The sequence below is a fragment of the Dipodomys spectabilis genome, unplaced genomic scaffold (genome assembly GCF_019054845.1).
Source record: "Dipodomys spectabilis isolate Male_0828 unplaced genomic scaffold, ASM1905484v1 ptg000138l, whole genome shotgun sequence".
NCBI lineage: Eukaryota > Metazoa > Chordata > Mammalia > Rodentia > Heteromyidae > Dipodomys > Dipodomys spectabilis.
Window position 1 is genome coordinate 10,439,460 of NW_024870815.1, and position 23,220 is coordinate 10,462,679.

The following is a 23,220-nucleotide window of genomic DNA, read 5'->3' on the forward strand; positions in this document are numbered from 1 at the left end:
AAGCCTAAGGGCAGGATGTCATTGGTATCAACTCTGTGAGCTTCTGGGTGGTGGAGAGCGGATATGCTCCCCATTTCTTCTTTCTGACTTATGTGAATCCAGGTGATTAATGAGGCGGTCCCTACCATTTAACTCTAGATGAAGCAGACAGGCAGGAGGGTGATATGTGACTCAGCCCATGAAAACATGTGTCTGTAGAAAGGAGGTGGATACAGATGAGGAGCTTCTAGCTCAGGATAGGATTTGTGAAATCTGTCAGCAAGACCAGAAGTCCTGCACAAGTGTATATAGAGAATGGAGTATTATTCAGTCACAGGGAAGCATAAAATGGTGTCATTTACAGGAAAATGGGTGGAGCTGGAGACTTACCAGGTTTAGCAAAAGAAGTTGGGTGGAGAAAGACAAATAGCACATATTTTATCTCATAGGTAGACTCTAGACCCCCCCCCCCCCCCGCAAATGACAGGACCTTAAAACCAGGATGGTTTGGGAGGTGGAAACCATTGGAAGGGTAAAAGGGTTAAAAGGAGAAGAGTGAGTGGAGGTGGTGAATGTGATTGAAGTACTTCATACATCTGTATGAAAATAAGTAATGAAACCCATTAAACTTATTTTTTAAAAAATAGGAGTGGGGGAGATAGAGTGGATGAATTTGATCAAAGTACATTATATGCATGCATAGATCGTCAGAATGAAACCACTTTCTGCAATTCTAATTTTATAAAGTCATTCACACGCTGTAGTCACAGTGAGCTTTGTAAGACTGCCCAGCTGGGGAGGTAGGTGTTAAGAGCTGACTAGTTTCAACAAGTGGCCAGTAGAGGGTGCTAAAACACTTAGTCATGGAGAAAATGGTAAGCCAGGAAGCTAGCTTTAATCAACTCATACTTTTTCTCTTTAAATGTATTTTATTTATTGCTTTACATTAATAGCACATGGAAGTGTCATTGTGACAATTTCATACACATGTAGAGTATACTTTGAACAAGCTCTATCCCTGGTAACTCACATTTTAATAAAGAATTGGGAGTACTTCAGACATAGTATACAGCTTTATTATTGATTATTAAGCTAGGAGTGAGTGATACAATTTAAGACTAATCATACAAACACACACACAGAGTTTTAGGACGTACCTTCATAGTGGCTTTCGTTTATTTTGCTTTGAGACAAGATCAGGCTATATAGACCACCCTGGCCTTCAACTTGTGACCCTTCTGCCTCAGCCTTTCAAGTTCTGGAATTTCAGATGTACATTACCTGGCCAGCCTTTATTTCTTACAAATAGACACACTATGTTTTCGTAGAAGGTCAAATTATAAGATGATCTTGAAGACTAGTTCAAATTTTTTACTAAGCCTTCCGTGTTTTGTGAAATCCTCATCTTCATCTGAAACTTGTATGAAGTCCAGTTTGTCAGTACATTGGCTTAGTTCCTGCTGTCAAAAGCTAGTTCAAAATCACCTTTTTCCTAATTTTATTTGGGGAGGGGGGAAGAGAGAAGAGTTAATTCAAATATGAGGAAAAAGCTAGTTTTTCTAAAATTCTTTTATATGCTAGGAGTACTGATAATTGAAACCATGAACATAAAAAAAAAAAGATTAAGAGTTAAGCTCCTCATGGTGGCTCATGCCTGTAACCCTAGCTTCTCAGGATGCTACAAATGAAACATGTAGAACCCTCACTAGGTTTACCCTGGTAGAAACGACTTTCCTCATTGAAAATCTTTCCTGTTGGAAAAAAATAAATCACTTGATTAAATCAGGACTATTATATGGTTAGGCAATTTTCTGTCCTCCCTTTGTCTACCGCAGATCTTGCCTATATTAATTGAATAAGCCATAGTACAACTGTAAGTCCTGAGGTTTTGTTTAATAATGTTGAATTTGTCCTGGATTACTTGGGGTCCCAGATTCATTAGATGAGGGCATCTACATGGATAGAGGTGGATCTCAGCTTCCCATTCTCCAATCACCTGTGCTGTAGACTACAGTCCTTGCTAAGGTGTTCGTTGCATTTTGTGTTTTAGTTCTAATTTACTTTTGAGATCTCATGCTGTATTTACTGTTTCGGCTGGATTTTAGTCATGGTGATTGCTGTTATCTCCCATTGGAGGAGATAAAAGGATACTTTTATACCTTGCACGTATTATTTCTTCTCTTTGGAATGTCATCCCTGCTCTTGAAATCCTACTCCACACAGTTATTACTTCCTCCATGCTGTCTACTATGTCCTATGCAACGGTAGATGTCCTTTTTCCTGCACTCATGGCACCTTGCCCATGCTTTATGGTTCTGTTTCCTGTGGGTTCAGTGAGAGTGTGCCATCTGTCTCTGTTGAGGCCAGTGCCTGGCATAGCTCTTCATGCACAAGAATGCTTCAGTAAATTTTGCTGAACTCAATTTGTCTCCCTTCCTTAGGTCTTGGTTGGCACAATTCCTTTTATTTTCTTTCTTCCTTTTTTTTTTTTTTTTATTGTGAAAATACCGTACAGAGGGGTTACAATTACATAGGCAAGATAACGAGTACATTTCTTTTTTTTTTTTTTTTTTTGGGTCCGGTCGTGGGGCCTGAACTCTGGGCCTGGGCGCTGTCCCTCAGCTCTTCAGCTCAAGGCTAGCACTCTACCACTTGAGCCACCGCACCACTTCTGGCTTTTTTCTTTTTTGCTTATGTGGTGCTGAGGAATCGAACCCAGGGCCTCAGGCATGCAAGGCAAGTGCTCTACCACTGAGCCACCTTCCCAGCCCCAATGAGTACATTTCTTATCAAGCATTGTAGCCTCCTTTGTTTCCCCTTCCCATCCTTCCCCCCCTGCCCCCCCACCCAATCCTCCCTGCTTCCCCCCCCCTCCCCCCCCCCCCCCCCCCCCCCGCAAAGTTGTAAAGTTCGTTTTGGACATAACGCCTTGTACATTTCATTGCTGCAATGGGTCCACCTGTATCCCTATTTAAACAATTACTTTTTTCCCCTTCCCCTCCACAAATTATACTGACATCAAATACAGTGAAAGCAGGGGTTATACTGTGGGGGAGGGACATACAAAGCAACAAAGAAATCATCTTATAAATGTGTTAGAAACAATCGCATGAAAGAAGAAAATATTTGAATACATATCTTAGGGTTCATTTCCCTAACATCACCTTATCTGACCTTTTCTGCTTGACTCAGACATATTGACTCAGATATTGCAAATAATGGAAAGATGGATAGAGCACTCTGTTGGTATTGGTTCAGTTTTGAATAGGATCAGGGCAGAAACTAATTGAAGATGAGAAACTTGGCTTTCTTTAATTATTCAAAACCTGGGTACATGCCTAGTCTGCAATTTGAGATGGTTAGCTAAATCTCTTGGGAGATTGAATTAGGAAGTAGTGGAAGGTTGGTTCAGGAATTGCAAAGTATCTTGTCATGAAGGAAGATATTGGTTGCTTGTAAGTTATAATACCTAAGGCCAAATGTAATTAGATCTCTTTTTTAGGCACAGTCCATCTTAGGGTATCAGGACTTCTGGTATTTGTATGAATTAAGGTCTGTAAAATACCCATCATGGAGCACTTGTGGTGATTTTCCATGGGTGTTAGGAGGGAGATAGCTCTCCCACTATGCAAGAGCCTTCTACGTCTAAGCCTGAACCTGAGAGATAATGGTCTCCTGGAAAGTTTTCATTGATTCTCCATCTGATACTGCCCATTTCTTTGAATCTGTGTTTCCTATGGAGTAGAATTATAGTGCAAAAGAATGACTTTCTGCAGTGATTTGCAAGCTTGTACTTTTAGGCAACAGAACAATATAATACTGACCAATACTCTCTACGTAATTCCAAAAAGTAAGGGTTTATTTTTCAAATTACCCTTTTTCTTTTTTCCTTCCTTCCTTCCTTCCTTCCTTCCTTCCTTCCTTCCTTCCTTCCTTCCTTCCTTCCTTCCTTCTTTTCGTTCTTTCTTTCTTTTTTTTTTTTTGCTGGTCGTGGAGCTTGAACTCTGGGCCTGGGTACTGTTCTGAGCTCTTCAGCTCAAGGCTAGCACTCTACCACTTGAGCCATAGCACCCACTTCCAACTTTTTCTGTGTATGTGGTGCTGAGGAATTGAACCCAGGGCCTCATGCATGCAAGGCAAGCACTCTACCACTGAGCCACTTTCCCAGCCCCTACCCTTTTTCTTCATATGCATTATGATCTTAGATGTTAAAAGTATAGACTATAGGTTAATGATACCCAACATTTGGGAATTATATCACTTTATTTTACTTTTTATTATCTAGTTCATCTGCTATCCTCACCTCCTTTCAATGTATTTGTTGACTATGGAATTTTGTGATATTACTTACAGAAAGCATTGCTTGCTTTGAGAGGGAGAAATGCTTATATATTGCAACATCAGCAGCTGGTAACCACGGGCTGTCCACACACCTCTTAGTAGCTTTCAACACAGGCAGGACAACTTGTCATCAGGGAGAGGATGCCAGAATTGTGGAGTTTTCCATTGCCATTTGTCAATCCGTTTCCTTAGGGCATGTTTGAACACACTTAGTGAGTGACTAGGCAAAATTTAACAAATGTTCTGGTAGGAAAATTTATAGCACCATGTTGTATTCTGGTTTGGTCTGTTATTTCTCCAAAAGTGTGTTGCAAGATTAAGCATTGTGCACACTTCCTTGACAGCTCTTGAGTTGAGAAGATTTGAGAGGTTGAGGCTGCCTCTGGTGAGCATCACTGATAGTTACCATGAACCTAGTATTCTCCACCATATGCATTTCTGAATCTCCTTCCTTCAAGTTTCCTTCTACTTCTTTGTGCATTAGCATTAAGGTGGAATAGCTATAGATCTGTGACCTTTGCTGTAACATATTAACCCAAGTGAGTTTAACTGTTTAGATATTATAGGCATTTATTTCTCGCTCAGTTAACATTCATAGTCAGTTCCCACATTGGTGGACAGCTCTCTTTCCCATGCTTATCTGGGAGTTTAGGTTTTGGCACGGTGGCTGTCACTGTGTGAAGCCCTGAAGGTCACTCCAGGCACTGTCTGTATTGGAGGATCATGTGTGGGAGGCCTATAAGTGGCACTTGTACCCACTCTTCTTTTTCTGAGACAGTCACTTGGCCCAACCTGGGAAAGAAGCTAGGAATTATAGCCTAGCTGCATGGCCTGGTATAAGAAAACCTTTTATTTACTTGTTAAAGCTGCCATAACAAGATGTTACAGACCTGTAGTTCATGCAGCAGAAGTTGATTTACTCACTGTTTTATAGGCTACAAGTTCAAGTTTAACCTGTTGGCGAGTTGGTTTCTCCTGTGGCTTCTTGGTTTGTGGATGGCCACCTTCTCCTTTTGTCCTCACATGGCTATTCCTCTGAGCACTTGTATCTTTGGTGTCTACTTTAGTATCTTACTTCCTTTTTTTAAATTTAGGACACAGATTAGAGTAGAGCCCATCCTAATGGTCTCAGACAGCTTCAGTGACTTATCACCTCTTTAAAGCCTAGTTTCAAATAAAGTCGTATTTGGAGATCCTGGGGATTCAACCAGGAATGGGGTAATATGCAGTTCAGTCCAAAACATGGGTAGTTTGTTTGTTTGTTTTTGTACAGCTCACAGCCTCTTTCCTCTTTCCCATTTTGTAAGTTTATTGATATTTAATCAATTTATTGAAAATCAGAGGGAAGTTCTTGAATTTAGAGGTGGATTCAAACTCTGGCTCTACAACTTAATAGCTGATTTGTCTTTCTGCTGATCAATATCCTCATCTTTGAAATGGTGATAAAAATATCTGTTTTTTCAGGGGTGTTTGGACGAACAGCTGAAAACAAACAGACTAATAAACTCTAGGATAAGTGCATGTGTACAGAGTGTATACCTCAAGGCATCCAGTTTGTCAAAGTTATTTACTAACTACCTTTGGGCTCCTTATGCAAATAATTATGCAGAGAAATTGTTCTTCTAGTTCCAGTGATAGAGCTCATTTATACTGTACTCTGCTTAACTATTTAGGGTTGGGCTTACGTTTATGAAAAGAGTGGTTGCCTCTTTGTGTGTGTGTGTGTGTGTGTGTGTGTGTGTGTGTGTGCGCGTGCGTGCGCACGCGTGCATGTGTGTGCTTGTGTGTGCACACGTGTGCATCGCACATGTGTGTGCCAGTCCTATGCATTGCCCCTGAGCTTCTTTTTGCTCAAGGTTAGCATTCTACCACTTGAACCACAGCACCACTTAAGAAAGGTGATTTCTTGGGGCGGGAAGGTGGCTCAATGATAGAGCACTTGCCTTGCATGCATGAGGCCCTGGGTTTGATTCCTCAGCTCCACATAAGCAAAAAGAAAAAAGCCGGAAGTGGTGCTGTGGCTCAAGTGGTAGAGCGCTAGCCTTGAGCTGAAGAGCTGAGGGACAGCGCCCAATCCCAGAGTTCAGGCCCTACAACTGGACCCCCCCCCCCAAAAAAAAAAAAAAAAGAAAGGTGATTTCTTAAGTTATATTACCAGAATGCAACCCATTTATACCTGGGGAGAGATGTGTGTGGATCGGAGGCAGTGGGACGCACTCCTGTTTCCTTGAAGCCTGGTTCCCTCTGAGTGGGCTTCATAAAACCTCGTGGAATGTAGGCAACAGCAGCAATGTCAGGTCTCCAGGTTGTTCAACACCACAGCCTGAGGATGGAAGAGACAGGCCATTTCTGGTGGCTCCTTCTTGAAGAGCAAGGAAGCCTATTCAGAAGTTCTTAGAAAACTTTCTCTTGTAGCCCGATTTAGATATGCCTCAGCGTATACTTGGATCTCTGGGATTATTCTCATCAGTCTGGCCAACTTCTGAGGCCATTTCTGCTGCAGTTGAAGGTAATGGAAAGGAAATGAAAATGAGACAAGTGACAAAACGAGGAAATGGATCCTGGGTAGATGCTAACAATACTGTGAATTTGTGTCGTGAAGAAATTTCTTAATACATAAATATTGAAGTTCAGGATACTTTTCTTTACCTGAACATTTTTACATTGAGTATGTATGTATGCATGTTATGCATCTCTTTATCTAGGATCTATGTATGCATCATATATGTATACATGCATGTATATATCTATCAATTTGTCTATACATGCATGTATGTCTCTGTGTATATATGTATATGTCTGTCTATTTATGTCTGCATTATGTTAAAAACTGTCTTCCTAGTATTTTAACACTTATCTATGAGAAATATGTTGTTTTGGTTTGGATATATATATTTTTTATGATTTATATAATCTGTTTGCTAGTATGGAGTTAAATGTCCGTGCCATGTTCATGCTAAAGCAGAGTTTTTCCTTTCTTCATATGATTCTTTGCAGGCCAGGAAGTTAGGAATTTCCTCATGATTGCATGCTATTTGAATAATTCCAGTAAATAATGCCAAGTGCTCTTTGTGGTACCCATTTCATCTTGGTGCTTTTGTTCTTAATATTTTTAGTGGTTTCTTCTTAATTTATTTCTTTTTCTCCCTTTTTGGTGTGATTAAAGTTGTCTATGAAGGCTTGATTCTTTTCCCAGTAGAATAGAATCTGAGAATTTATTGATTTTTAGATGATTGTTTTAGGCCTGATTTATTCAGAGAGGTATCTTACAAAATTTTCCAGTAAATCTTTAGCTTTTGGTATTCAGTTTAAGCTAAATCATTCATTTTGATTTTAGTGTTACAGAGAAGCCAAGGATATATTCTTTCCTAATCTAACAATATATATCGATGAAGCTGTTTTTAGATATTAGTAATTTTCCTAGTAGCTCCTAATTTTAATAGCTCCTAATTTTAATACTTTCTACAGTAAATTGTTCTGTAAATTTATTGGAAAAAACATGATTATGAAAAGATACTACAAACTAACACAATGAATAAATATGAATTATAGCCATCTGTACATATTATTAAAAAATAGTGCATAGGCATGAGGTGTTTATAGAGACTGCAGTCCATTTATTGTGCCCACAGAGATTCAAGGAGTCTTCTACTAACCTAGAATACCCTCCTCATTCTAAGTAATAACCAACCAGTTGGAAAACTCTATAATTTAAAATTTTAGACAAGGGCTTTAAAAACCTGCTACTCTTCTAATGAAACTGTTTACTAAGTTTTTATTGTTTTTTTGTTGGTCGTGGTGCTGTCCTTCAGCTCTTCAGCTCAAGGTGAATGCTCTACCACTTGAACCCCAGCACCACTTCCGGTTTTCTAGTGGTTTATTGGAGATAAGAGTCTCACAGGATTTCCTGCCTGGGCTGGCTTTGAACCATGATCTTCAAATCTCAGCTCCCTGAGTAGCTAGGATTATAGGCGTAAGCTACTGGGGCCCGGCCTGTTTAACTAATTTTTAAATGCAGTATAGTTCAGTTAGCTATAAATCTAATACCTGACTTTTTTTTTTTTTTTTTTTTTGGGGTCCAGTTGTGGGGCCTGAACTCGGGGCCTGGGTGCTGTCCCTCAGCTCTTCAGCTCAAGGCTAGCGCTCTACCACTTGAGCCACAGCGCCACTTCCGGCTTTTTTCTTTTTGCTTATGTGGTGCTGAAGAATCGAACCCAGGGTCTCAGGCATGCAAGGCAAGCGCTCTACCACTAAGCCACCTTCCCAGCCCCACTTTTTTTTTTTTTTTTTGGCTGGTCCTGAAGCTTAAACTTTGGGCCTGGGTGCTGTCCCTGAGCTTCTTTTGCTCAAGGTGAGCACTCTTACCACTTGAGCTACCGCACCACTTCTAGCTTTTTTTTTTTTTTCCAGCAGTTTATTGGAGATAAGAGTCTCACAGAGTTTCCTGCCAAGTATGGCTCCGAACTGTGATCCTCAGACCTCGCAATTTTTCTTTTCCTTTTTTTTTTTTGTCCTAGAACTGAGATTTGAACTCAAGGTGGGGTCTTGCTCAGCCTTTTCTGCTCATAGCTGAAGCTTTACCACTTGAGTCACCCCTGTATTTCTGGCTTTTTGATGACTATTGGAGATAAGGGTGTTTTGGCTGTTTTGAGATCTCAGTCCCCTGTAGCTAGGATTATAGGCATAAGCCAGGAAAATGTTTAATAAATTAAAAAATATTATTGTAAAAATAGATTCCAGAATTATTCTTCCTGATTTAGTGCATACATTGGAAACCACAAATAATTATTAGTTGAGTCAATGAGAATATTTGAATGATGAGTGATGACTGAAGTCCTTCTATTGTCTTGGCTGAAATATAGAAACAACTTCATTGGAAAGAAACTGAGTTACCAGAGGAAACAATGTCCATGAACAAGAAAAGAGCAAGAAATACTTCAGAAAGTTGGATAGCATGTCAAATTTCCACCCACCCAGTTTGTATTGTGCTAGGAAATACTTTAAAATTTTTCTTCCCTAGTTAATTTTTCTGTGGTATTTACCTTTTTATACAAATAGTGTTAGGGAACATTGTTTCCTTTCTTTTCAGACATAGTATAAAATTAACAGAACACTGCTTCAAAATGGGAATGCTCAATGTGCCTTCTAAGAAATGACTTCTTATCTTCATTTTTTTGTTAACTTTTAGTTAATATATTCTAATGGTTTTACAGAATTTTCTTTTTGGCATGTACCTTATTGTATTTAACAATTTCCCGGAAGTTGGCCTTTTCACTGGGTAAAAATGGGGTTACTAACCTGGGTGCTGGTGGCTCAGGCCTGTAATCCTAGCTACTCAAGAGACTGAGATCTAAGGATAGAGGTTCAAAGCCAGCTGGGCTGGAAAGTCCACAACACTCATCTCCAATTAACTACCAGAAAAACCGGAAGTGGTGCTAGTGGTAGAGCACTAGCCATGAGCAAAGAGCTCAAGGACAGCACTCAGGTTCTGAGTTCAAGTCCCTCTGCTGGGAAACAACAACAACAACAACAACAATAAGAACAAAAACAATAAAACTGTGCTACTAGTTTTTGTCAATTAAAACAATTACACTATTCATGACATTTTTCTGCTTTATGCCTATGCCTGAATTTTCATTTATTCCCACAATTCATTAGATTTTTAGAAGTAGAATTACTCAAGAGTAAGTATTAATATTTTGACTTAATATACTGCTTTCATGAAATTTCATCAGTGAGGCTTCATTTCAGTGTTTTTTTTTTTTAAATTTTGGTCGGTTTGAGGCTTGAAATCGGCTTGGCCATTGTCCCTGTACTCTTCAGCTCAAGGTAAATGCTCTACCCTTGAGCCACAGTGCCACTTCTGGTTTTCTGGTGGTTTATTGGAGATAAGAGTCTCACGGACTTTCCTGCCCGGGCTGGCTTTGAACCACGATCCTCAGATCTCAGCCTCCTGAGTAGCTAGGATTACAGGCATGCGCCACCACCACCCGGATAAATATTATTTATTTATTTTTGACTCTTATAGTTTGAGTGGCCAAAGTAAGTTTCTTTCTTTATATATAATATATTTTACTATGATTAAACATTTTTTATTTGTTGTCATTATAACAAGTTAGGCCAATTGTATTTATTGTTCAGTTATTAGGAGTTTAGCATTTGCTTTTATTTAAGATTCTGTGAACTTTTGTTTTTTGTCATCTATGTGTTTTGAGGATTATAATACATATGTTTTCAAATTTAAATCTACTGATGTTTTCCTTTCTAATTTTTCTCCATTGCTTTGTGTTTAGGAAGTGTATTTTAATCCACAGAGTAGAAACATATTAAAGGTTCCTCTTCATTTTTTTGGGTGGGGGTCATCTACTTTGAGTATGAAGTATAATATTAGATTTGAATAAAAAAGTCTCCCCTAAATGTCCAACTAATCAACCTATTCATTTACTCTCCAATTTTGTGCTCTCACACGTAATATAAATTTATCATACTAGGCTATCAGTGTAAGATAGTATTTTGAAATTGTCTTAGACTTTCTCTATCCTGACCTAATCTTTTGAGGATTTGTTCATTTGGAACATTTATTTACTACCCTGCTTCTCTTTTGGCTCTGTTTCTCTCTTTCTGTTTTTAATTTTTATTTCTTCACTTTCCAGAATTAGAGAAAAAAAAATGGATCTACATCTGAGTGCTTGCAGGCAGCTGCACCATGAGATTCAGCTTTGTATTCCCTGTGGCCTTATTAAGATTTCTTAACTGTAGAATTAGAACATGTGAGAGATAAGGAAAAGTACAAGGAAGAAAATAAAGTAGTCTTACCACTCAAATATATTCTGGTATTGTTAAATGCTATAAGGCAAATTTACTTCAGGTTATGTAGTAAATGGAAATAGATAAAATACTCATAAATATGACATAAATAAATATACATATTACTTTGTTAAGTTCTTCTTACTTATAATAATTCCACACTTTTTTCATTTGTTTTTGTGGTACTAGGGAGTGAACTCAAGGCCTTGTATGGATTACTAATTATGAATGTACTGTTATTTCAGAAGTGATTGAATTTCAGAGCAATGATGTGGACAGAATACCTAAGGTGTCTCTAAGATGCAAATGTACATGTGTGTGTTTGTGTGTGCATTTCTTTTTGTAGTATTGGATATTAAACTCAGTGACTTGTGCTTGCTAGGCAAGTGCTCTACTGCTTGAGATACAACTTCCGGTTTTCTGGTGGTTTATTGGAGATAGGAGTCTCACGGTCTCTCCTGCCCAGGCTGGCTTTGAACCTCGATCCTCAGATCTCAGCCTCCTGAGTAGCTAGGATTACAGGCGTGAGCCACCAGCGCCCGGCCGTGTTTCCTATACATTTTATAGTAAAGTCAGAGAGAACAAGTAGAATGTACATTTCATGTTTCTTAGGAAGCCTAGACAGTTTTGGCCACTTGAGTCTTTACACAGTAGTAGCATTGTAGTCTAGGACTGATCCTTAGCTAATGATATCTCCGAAGTAAAAAGGAATCCAGAATTTTGAAGACAAGAAGAATTAGATGCCAAATAAAATTAATGAGATTGGTGGCTATAAAATTGATATAGTCAGAAGTTAGGAGGGAGAGATGTGGTTAAGGCCTGAATCCAAAGAGGGATCCCAGTCCAAAACTAGAGGGAAAATGTGGAACAAACAAGAGATTGGCTAATAGAGAAGAGGCTGTAGATGAGAGGATGGAGGTGGTGATGACAGTCCATACCTAGAGAGAACAGGTAATCACTTTAGATTTTCTCTGCAGCACCATGGTTCATAGCCACTAGTTTCTGGAGAGCTGAGTAGCCTGAGCTTTATTAGGAGAGGAGTCCTTGGTGCACATGGTTTGTATCTTCAAATTCTCATGGCTCAATTAAGTTTAGTTACATGTTCAAGGCGTCTATATGGAGAGGTAAAGGAAAAGAATATTTTTAAGGAATATTGAGACCTTGTAAAACTACCATGACATTAGGATGTGTGTTTTGGGGGATTCTTGGAAACTTGGAAAGAGAAAACTATATTATGCAATAAATCATGGGCAAGTAGTCCGGTGTGTAGAGAGGAGAAGGTCCAGTGGGGGCAGTAATGAGAGGCGGCATGAGAAAGTTCTTCAGCCCAAGTGGAGAGCCTTTAGGATCAATGGCTTTAGCATTTAGACTTTATCACTTCATTTGGAATTAGGAAGACTGTAGCAAAGAGGAAGTTATACATAACCACCTACTTGAATCGTGTGTGTGTGTGTGTGTGTGTGTGTGTGTGTGTGTGTGTGTGTGTGTGTGTGTGTGTGTGTGTTTGTGTGTGTTGATCTTAGCGCTTAAACTATGGGTCTGGGTGCTGTTCGTGTGTGTGTGTGTGTGTGTGTGTGTGTGTGTTGATCTTAGCGCTTAAACTATTTGCCTGGGTGCTGTTCCTGAGTTTTTGTGCTCAAGGCTATCACTCTGTCACTTGAGCCATGGCTCCACTTCTGGATTTTTAACTGAAAATTAGAGTCTCTCAGATTTTCCTGCCTTGACTGTAATTAAACCAAAATCCTCAGATCTTAGCCTTTTGAGTAGTTAGGATTACTAGTGTGAGCCACTGGTGCCTGGCCTACTTGTATCTTTATAGTTTCTTTTTCACATGTACTCAAATAATGTAATGTCTTTAGTTTTGAATTCTATTATGCATGCAGCCAAGTGGTTAAAAAACCAAGTGATTATGATGCAAATTATATTTTGACTTGATTTCCATTTATAAACTTGGCAGTATTATTTTTATTAAAAGTATGTAAATACAGAAGTGAAAACTTTCAATAAAGAAGGTGAAGAGATTATCTGAAGCTCTTATTTTCATCCTACTGACCTCTCAAGTTCATTTCATTTTTCTTTGGTTTAGGTATTTGCATTATTTTATGAATTGTGGGTATGAGACTATACTGACAGGGTGAGTCCCTGCTGACATTTGATATATATTAGTTTGAAAAATCCTAATATTTGGAGCTTTATTCTTCTTGGTTTTTTTTTTTTTGTTGTTGTTGGTCGTGGGGCTTGAACTCTGGGCTTGGGTGCTATCTTTCAGCTCTTCAGCTAAAGGCAAGCGCTCTACCACTTGAGCCACAGCGCCACTTCCATGGGGCTTTATTCTTCTATGTTAGAATTAGTTAACTACTTAAAAACACATTAAGAGGGCTGGGAAGGTGGCTCAGTGGTAGAGCGCTTGCCTTGCATGCCTGAGGCCCTGGGTTCGATTCCTCAGCACCCACATAAGCAAAAAGAAAAAAGCCGGAAGTGGCGCTATGACTCAAGTGGTAGAGCGCTAGCCTTGAGCTGAAGAGCTGAGGGACAGCGCCCAGGCACAGAGTTGAGGCCCATGACTGGACCCCTCTCCCCCCCCAAAAAAACCCCAACAAAACAAAAAAACACATTAAGAATTTATGCCAGTATTAGGGCCTTAATGTTCTTGCTCACAGCTGTTGCAGTATTACTTGAGCCATGCCTCTACTTCTGTGTTTTTGTTTTGGTTAACTGGAGATGATTTTTGTTGTTGTTGTTATTATTGGTTGTGGAGCTTGAACTAAGTAAGGGCCTGGGCACGTCCCCCAGCTTTTCACTCAAGACTAGCTCTCTATCACTTTAAACCACTGCTCCACTTCTGGTTTTCTGGCGGTTAGTTGAAGATGAGTCTCACAGACTTTCCTGCCCAGCCTGGCATGGACTGTGATTCTTAGATCTCTGCTTCATGAGTAGCTAAGATTACGGGCATGAGCCACTGGTGCCAGGCAAGATGATTCTTTTTTTTTTTTTAAAGACAGTGTCACCCCTTAATTCACATTCCCCCAATCTTCCCTTCCGGTCCCTGTCCTCAAGTTGAATAGTAGATTCTTTTCTTTTTCTTTTTTTAAAAGTAAGATTCTTGAGGATTTCTCTGCTTTGGTTGGCTTTGATTCTCAGATCTCAGCCTCCTAAGTTGTTAGGATTATAGGTGTGAGCCAACACTGCCTTGCTCCTCACTGAGAATTTAAAATGTGGACTATCACATGAGGCAAATGTTCATCATGAGAACACATACCCTTCCTGTTCATTTATCCCTGCATTCCCAGCATGAGGCATAGTCAGGGCTTGACCCAGAATAGGAACAAACTCAATAGATGAAATGAAAGTGTGAGTGAGTCCTCAACCTTCGGATTATGCCATTCTCCTGATTTTATTTCATGGTACTTGCTTCTCACTCCTAGAAGTTATCCTCTGTTAAATTAGGAGGTTATTATCACATACTGGAGAATCTGGTGACATTTGTTATGAGTGATTCTATCATCTAACTCATAAATTAGTCCTGAATATATTGTCAACATTTGTGACTGCTAAGAATTGTTCACTTTGGGTGAACATAGTTTCTATAATGACTGCTTATTATGTATTTAAAAGCACCATCTCGCTGGGCGTTGGTGGCTCATGCCTGTAATACTATTTACTCAGGAGGCTGAGATCTAAGGATCACAGTTCAAAGCCAGCCTGGGCATGAGAGTCCGTGAGACTTTTTTTTTTTTATTGTGAAAATACCATACAGAGGGGTTACAATTACATGGGCAAGATAATGAGTACATTCTTTAGCTCCAATAAACCACTCAGAAAACCAGAAGTGGCACTGTGGCTCAAGTGGTAGAGCACTTGCCTTGAATTGGGGAGCTGAGAGGTAGTGCCCAGGCCAAGTTCAAGCCTCATGACCGACCAAACAAAAACAAAAACAACAAAACCCCACCATCTCTCAGTGAATGGTATCAGAATGAAGCCGGCTGGAAAGAGCAGAGCTGAGATTCCCATGCAAGCAGGTGGTGAGGCTCGCTTGTGGCTCCCTGCTACCCTGGGCTCTGTACCCACACATGTAGCTTTTCCCACAGAGGATGGCCAGTCTCACCTGTCTTTTAGTCTTTTAGGGGTATGATGGGATGGGAAGAGCTAACTTTTTACAAATTCTTCAATGCCCGGAGAAAATGGCAACATTTAGAAGAATGTAAGGCTTTATTAACTGCTAAAGTAATTTGTACTGTTTTCTTTCATTTTTATTAGGGAAAAAAGCTCCTGTTTTATTTAGTAAGGAAATGATCGAGTCAATGAAGGAAGGTTCAGTTGTTGTGGATTTAGCAGCCGAGGCTGGTGGAAACTTTGAAACCACTAAGCCAGGAGAACTTTATATTCATAAGGTATAGCAAAAAAATCTTCTAACTATGAATCAATTCTTAAATCTGTAGTGTTTCGTTGAGGGTTCCATTTTCTTTTTCAAGTATTGGGTATTGAATGCAGGGCTTCACGTTTGCTAGGCGGAGGGCTCTACCACCGAGCTCTAGCCTCAGCTGGAGATGTTGAGGCCTGAAACTTCAAAAATTAAAATCAGGCATATTTAAAGATTGTTTTGAAGTAATGTGGGTGTGCATGCATGCATGTGTGCCTTTGTATATATCTATAAAGACGTGATTTCTTAGCTGAGTACTAACAGTGGATGCAAATTGCCTTAGAAAGAATATCCTAGAAAGAAAGTGAGGTTGGGTAGGGTAGAGCATAGGGCAATGGACCACTGTGACTACATGTTTTTTGTTTTTTGATTTAGGGAGTAACTCACATAGGCTACACAGACCTTCCCAGCCGAATGGCCACCCAGGCCAGCACTCTGTATTCCAACAACATCACCAAACTCCTGAAGGCCATCAGTCCTGACAAAGATAATTTTCATTTTGAAGTGAAAGATGACTTTGACTTTGGTACTATGGATCATGTCATTAGAGGAACTGTGGTGATGAAGGTAAAGATGACTTTCTTCCTGTGCCTTTATAATTTATTTAGGTTTTCTTTTCATTGAGGAATTCTGTTATACAGTAGAGATATAGTCTAACAAAGCACTGACATGTTATAGTTGTGCCAGTAATAATTGTTTAAGAATGTAGAGTGACTAGAAGAAAAATATTTCACAGACTTTAGTATATACAACTCACTGAAAACACAGTACTTCTTTTCTTATATGTTGGAGTTGTTAATTGTTTAATGATTGAACTGAAGGAAATTTCTATCATCTTCCTATTGAATGCTTTATTCGATTAACAAGTTAGCTTCTTCCTCTTTTATTTATCTCTCTCCTATTTTATTATTTCCACAACACATAAATAAACACGTTGAATAAAATAAAAATTAAATGTTCTCCTCACTTATATGTTTATTTTAAGGGTTTGATTTATATTATTTTATATCTCCCAGTCATATACAGACTATATAACAAAATATATGCATATTATAAAATTATACATTAGTCATATAAAATTATATTTGAAAGAACAATATTGTTTTCAGCACAAACTGTCCTATATAGGTGGTTTTGAAATGACAATTCAACTTTTTACTTGCTGTGAGGAGCTTGAATTCAGGGCCTTGAGATCTTGCTCACCAATAGTGCTCTACCACCTGAGCCACACCTCCAGTCTGCTAGTGTTTGCCGATTAATTGGCAAACATTTAAAGACATTTCTGTGCAGGCTGGCTTTGAGCTTCTGTCCTCTGGATGTCAACTTCCTGAGTAGCTATGATTATAGGTGTGAACCACTGCTCCCCAACTGACAATTGAACTTTAAAAGAAAAAATTTATTTTCTAATCTCTGTCAGGATGGCAATGTAATTTTCCCAGCTCCCACACCAAAAAATATTCCTCAAGAAGCCCCAGTAAAACCAAAGACTGTGGCTGAGCTGGAAATGGAAAAAGTAGCTGCGGTCACTCCTTTCATGAAGACTATGAGAACGGCTTCTGTGTGTACAGCAGGTGAGCATCCTACTTAACAGACTTGATCTTGATTGTTTGATTTTTGTAGTGTAGCAGAAATGTGGTGCTGTTTTCTTTTTCTTCTATCAGTATTTGGGTCTGATGGACCTGACTCCTCACATTAGTTGATCTACCTCTGAGGGGTGGGAGAGTACATTGATCATCCTGGGCTCATCATAGCCACTGGGCTAGTCTTAGAGTAAAGACGTGAATTAACACACAGTCGGTCAAAACATTTCCTATCCTAGAAGATGTACATATTACTATTGATATTTTCTTTTTTGTTGTTGTTGTTGGTCATAGGGTTTGAACTCTGGGCCTGAGTGTCATCCCTCAGCTCTTTAGCTCAAGGCTAGTGCTCTGCCACTTGAGCCACAGTGCCACATCCTGTTTTCTGGTGGTTTATTTGAGATGAGAGTTTCACAGCCTTTCCTGCTGGCTTTGAAATGTGATCTCAGACCTCAGCCTCCTGAGTAGCTAGGATTACAGGCGTCAGCCACCAGTGCCTGGCTACCATTAATATTATTATCTACATTAAATATATTTAGTAGTGATGAAGGTCAGTTTGTAGTGGTGTTATATGCATATAAGTGTGTGTGCTCTGTAAATACCAGTTTTGATTATCTGTACAACTGTGTAAGACTGGAGACCAGATATATAAAAATATGCTGCAGAGTAAGGTACAACTCTAGAACATTGAACTAACATTTCAAGTTACTCAGTTAAAAAAAAATTAAGACTTTAGTTTTGACCTATTTCTTTGCAATTTGTCCTGAATTCTTGATTTTTAAATGCATCTTCATGAAAACACTAAAGAATCATCATAAAATAGTGAGAAATGTTCAGTCTGGCAATGCCTCATTAGAAACTGAAATCTGTTTAGTTGATTTTAAATTGGTTTCATTCTCCTAGAGCAAATTAAAAATGCTTAGATGTGCTTTGTGCCAAAATAAAAAATAAAAACAAAACAAGAAAGCAAACTATAAAGAACTGAAAGGTCCATTGCAGGCACATAGAATTCTTGTAGCCTCAGCATCCTCCAAATTCCCTTGTGAGTCCAGATGTTAGGAAGCTGAATGTGTAACGCTCGTTGAATAAAGAGCAAGTCTCAGCAAAATGACCCAAAAAGCTTCTGGTTGTGAATGTTGTGATACATGGGACGATGTCCCTATTTGCACCCATTGGTTTAAAAAAAAAAAAAAAGAAAGAAGCAGCTAGATTCTTGTGTTATATGTGGAGTAGTTTCCAAATTAGAGTGTGAATTTCTATTTTTTCTTTGAGATTCATAAGAAAAGATGCCAGGGCAGATATGATGATTTATATTTATGGAGTCAAGATATACAGCTTTGGGGCTGGGAAGGTGGCTCAGTGGTAGAGTGCTTGCCTTGCATGCATGAGGCCCTGGGTTCGATTCCTCAGCACCACATAAGCAAAAAGAAAAAAGCCGGAAGTGGTGCTGTGGCTCAAGTGGTAGAGCACTAGCCTTGAACTGAAGAGCTGAGGGACAGCGCCCAGGCTCAGAGTTCAGGCCCCATGACCGGACCCAAAAAAAAAAAAAAAAATACAGCTTTTTAACAGGTTGTTAAGCAAACTTTCGCATGTGTGATACGATTTGCATCTTTGATGCCCAACTCAAAGGACTGTGGATGATAGAAGTTCCTGCTTCTTGATAGATGGGATCAGAGTAATGGGTAGCATTTAGTGAGTGTACAGCACTCTGCGGAACTTATTTCTTTTTTTTATTTTATTATTTATTTATTTTTTGGTGGTCTGGTGGTGGGGTCTGAGCTCTGGGCCTGGGCACTGTCCCTCAGCTCTTCAGCTCAAGGCTAGCACTCTACCACTTGAGCCACAGTGCCACTTCTGGCTTTTTTTTCTACTTATGTGGTGCTGAGGATTCAAACCCAGGGCCTCATGCATGCAAGGCAAGAGCTCTACCACTGAGCCACCTTCCCAGCTCTGAACTTATTTCTTATAAGAATTAAAGGAAAGGTCATATTCTTCTCCAGATGAAGGCAAGGAGAGCTAATACTTTTGTAGAAGAGGACAGCAAAGCACAAAAAAGTTAAATAACTTATCTGAGATCATACACTAACAAGCAGCTGAATGAGGATTTGAACCAAGGCACATGCTTAACCACAACTCTACTCAGCTTCTCTGATTTTTTTTTTTTTTGGTCGGTCGTGGGGCTTGAACTCTGGGCCTGGGCTCTGTCCCTCAGCTCTTCAGCTCAAGGCGAGTGCTCTACCACTTGAGCTACAGCGCCACTTCCGGTTTTCTGGTGGTTTATTGGAGATAGGAGTCTCATGGTCTCTCCTGCCCGGGCTGGCTTTGAACCTTGATCCTCAGATCTCAGCCTCCTGAGTAGCTAGGATTACAGGCGTGAGCCACCAGCGCCCGGCTGCTTCTCTGATTTTTTAACTGAACATCAAAATGTTTTATTTGACTCTTCCTCTTGATGGTTAATAGACTGTATATTAGAACTTTGGAGATACTGAATGTGTTACTTGAGCCACAGCTCCACGTTAGGCATTTTGGTGGTTAATTGGAAGTAAGGGTCTCTTAGACTCTTCTGTTTGAATTGGCTTTGAATGGAGATCCTCACATCTCAGCCTACTCAGTAACTAGGATTATAGGGGTGAGCCACTGGTGCTTGGCTTGAAAATTTCGGTCGTGCTGAATGATTTAAAGTAAAACTTGATGTCAGTGCATAGGTGTTCTAGCTCTGCCTACCAAGAGAAGAAGTTTCCTATTCAGGAAAATTAAATTTTAGCTCTGCCATGGCCCATTCTCTTTTTGTTTTTACTGACCACTAGGTAACCCTTTCTCCTGTTGCAGAACAGCTGTCCACATGTTTGTCATTAAAGAAGGCGATAATTGAAGATGTATGTTCCGAGCTGACTATTTGTATTCTGCACATTCTTAATTTAATTTGTATTTTTTTTCTTTTCTTTGTAAAATCTTGTTTGCTGACTTGGTGTTGAGGCTGGAGCTGACTGTTTGGCCAGCAGTCCAGCCTAGACTTGGGAGCAATTGCAAAACTTCCGTCTCGGGTGGGTGGAAGCCATATGTTTTGGGGAGGTGCTGGAGTGAATGAAATCCTTCCTACTCTTTTTAAAGTTACTCTTCTTCAGCCAAATCTGAGAGTGACATAAAATTGGCCTCATAAAAGTCCTGTCTTATAAAGGTTACGTCTTGCACAAGTACAAAGTGCTTTGTAGCTCCTCTATTTGCCTATAATTCTGGAATAAAAATGCTTATATAAACACATGTGGCATTGTTAATGAAGTTAAAATAAGGAAGAAGACAAAGCTGTGCAGGGGAGATTGTGCAAATTGTTATTAAGGTGACTCATAAATCTTACTAGGTCTTTACAACTTATCTGGGGAGAAATGGTCAGAAAGTGTCTTGTGTTTCCTACTTTTCAGTTGTCAAAAGGCCATAAGAATCTGCTCATTCCTTGCAGGGGAATCTAGTAATAACATTGACTATTCCATGTGTTTATGTGTGTGAAGGTGTATGTGCTTTTAATCTTACTGAGATTCATTGGAAATCACCTCTTTTTTTTTTCTTTTTCTCTTTCTGTAGGTCTCACTGGGATTCTAGGTTTGGGCATTGCGGCTCCCAATTTAGCCTTTTCTCAGATGGTGACCACTTTTGGCCTGGCTGGCATTGTGGGGTACCACACCGTCTGGGGAGTGACCCCTGCTCTTCACTCACCTCTGATGTCGGTCACTAATGCGATCTCAGGTTTGTTCTTCACTTTTTTGCTTCATCTTAGACTTTCATAGACCTCTGGAGGAGGAATGCTTTCAAAGAGGATTATTAAAGTCAGTGCTTTCTGAAGTTGTTGGGGATAACCCAGAGGCTCCTAGAGGGTGGTTGGCTTGTGAAGCAAGTGGCCATGAAGTGATTCAGTCTCTTGAGCTGCTCCCCTTTCAAGCATGGGGAACCCCTGATATTTCTTTCAATTATGATTACTTGTAAGGACACTTATGAAACTTGAAAACTAATAATACACAGACTCAGTTGCAACATCCCTTAGGATCTCTTCCTTGAATCAATTAAACATGCAGCTTAGCAAGGATATATATCTACAATAAGCTACACATAACATTGGTTCACCATGATGCTTAGGGTGTGGGAAAAAGCTTGCCAAGAGGAGAGCATCAGGCATCTCTTTGGTGTGACTTTGCATAACAGTCCAAGTAGCCGTCCACATGGATGCTTAGAAGCTATTTTTTCTTGGCCCCCAGGGTTGACTTAGATACAAAGCAATGAGACCCATAGTGAACAGGAATCAGGGTAGTTGGTTATCTCTTGTAAACTTAATTTAGTCATAGCTCCTGATTGCTGCAGGGAGCATATCCATTTTTAAGAGGAACTGAACTTAGGAAAGCTCAAAACTATAGCATCCTGATCAGGCAGTTATCATTTCATAATTAGTTCCTTCTGTTCCAGTTGCAAAGTACCCACTTGCAGTCACTTTTCACCACAGGCATCATTGTACTATCAAATTAAAGGTCAGATTCCTCTGCAAGAGGAAGAAAAGTTCGGTTAACCATTTGTGTACAGCAGTACTTCACATCAGAATGGTATTAAGGTATGTTGTCAGCAGGCTTCATCAGGAAAGTTGTTTGTATCATTTTGATGAAGGTGCCAGAAAGCTGCCTTGGATTTTTGATGTGAAAACGTTCCCCTTTCTGAGTTATACCCGAGAGGTCTTTGTGCTGGTCATTTGAAGTGTCACTACAGTCATTCACCACGTTCATGTTTTCTCTCTAGGTTTGACTGCAGTTGGTGGGTTGGCGCTCATGGGAGGACAGATGCTTCCTTCTACAACTTCTCAGGGTCTTGCAGCTCTTGCCACATTTATATCCTCAGTCAACATTGCAGGTACCTCGATGATGAAAGAAACCCGAGGGCCATTCGTGACAGAGACATAGGAAACAAACATAGGTGTAAAGCAGACAATTCTGATTTTAAGCATTATACCTTCAGAAAACCCACTTCACTCAGACCATAAATGTTCTTCATGAAAGAAAACTAAATGTTTCTGCCCATCTGTAATTATTAGAAACTTCTATTGATAAAAGAACAATTCCCCCCTTACTTCTAAGCATGCATGATGATGTCTTATTACAAGTTAACTGGAAAGCTATCAGTTGCATAGTTTTGCATTATGTTGACTTAGCACTATCACCATGACATCTATAAATAAATATAATTTTAGATAAAATTTTGGTCTTTTGCCTTCTTACAGCTAGTGCTTATTCATGAAAACAGCCTAGCACACCATTCATGTATGAGACTCATTTGATGCTATTTTGTAACTAAAAATTCTATCAAGTGTCCAAGAAACCTGGTGCCTGTTAATTTGGTATTTTTTCCCCTTTATCATTTATTCCAGAGTTTGAAAAATGGAATAAAATATTAGAAAAAAATCGACCTTTAGTCTTTTGCATTTTCAAGCTTTTTGAATGGCTATTTGCTTTTAGTCATGCAGAAATATTTGGTTTTGCATTCTGATAGCAAGTTTTCTCCCCCTCCCCTTCTTCCACTCTAATGGGATTGGCTTGACTAGTAGAATTACTTTTATTTTTGAGATTCTAAAATGTTATTAGAGAATATATCCATAGGCGAAAAAGATATGGTTAAAATAGAAGAAGTTGTAGTATAGCATTCTAAAGAAGAAAGAAAACTCATGAAGCTTAAGAGGTAACTGCTTGTGTTTGTATTTCCTTTGCTTTGATAAGGTGGCTTTCTGGTGACTAAGAGAATGCTGGATATGTTCAAGCGTCCCACGGATCCCCCAGAATACAATTACCTATATCTGCTTCCTGCTGGCACCTTTGTGGGTGGATATCTTGCTGCTTTCTACAGTGGTTATAACATTGAAGAAGTAAGAGCCCTTTGGAAAGTCTTCCATTTCTTCCCTCTTAGATTTAACATTATTAAATTTCCATTCCCCAAGAATCAGCACTCTGCACTCTAGACAGACTTGACTGCTAACATGAGCTTACCTGTTTGCTCCCAAGTTTTTCACATGTAAAAGAGTTGAGAAAGTATCAGTACCTTCCTTATGTACTTGACTCTTAGATT

At 39.4% G+C, this 23,220-nt stretch overlaps 1 protein-coding gene across 3 annotated transcripts in view; it reads left to right on the plus strand.

Moving 5' to 3' along the window:
- The window catches only part of Nnt (nicotinamide nucleotide transhydrogenase), a 99,568-nt gene that overhangs the window by 30,243 nt on the left and 46,105 nt on the right, over window positions 1-23,220 (plus strand). For all 3 annotated transcript variants that reach the window (XM_042690499.1, XM_042690500.1, XM_042690501.1), the window contains exons 8-13: window positions 15,385-15,518; window positions 15,923-16,114; window positions 16,965-17,118; window positions 20,707-20,868; window positions 21,904-22,014; window positions 22,875-23,020. In XM_042690499.1, the coding sequence (XP_042546433.1) occupies window positions 15,385-15,518; window positions 15,923-16,114; window positions 16,965-17,118; window positions 20,707-20,868; window positions 21,904-22,014; window positions 22,875-23,020 (899 nt within the window). The remainder of the gene's footprint in view (window positions 1-15,384; window positions 15,519-15,922; window positions 16,115-16,964; window positions 17,119-20,706; window positions 20,869-21,903; window positions 22,015-22,874; window positions 23,021-23,220) is intronic.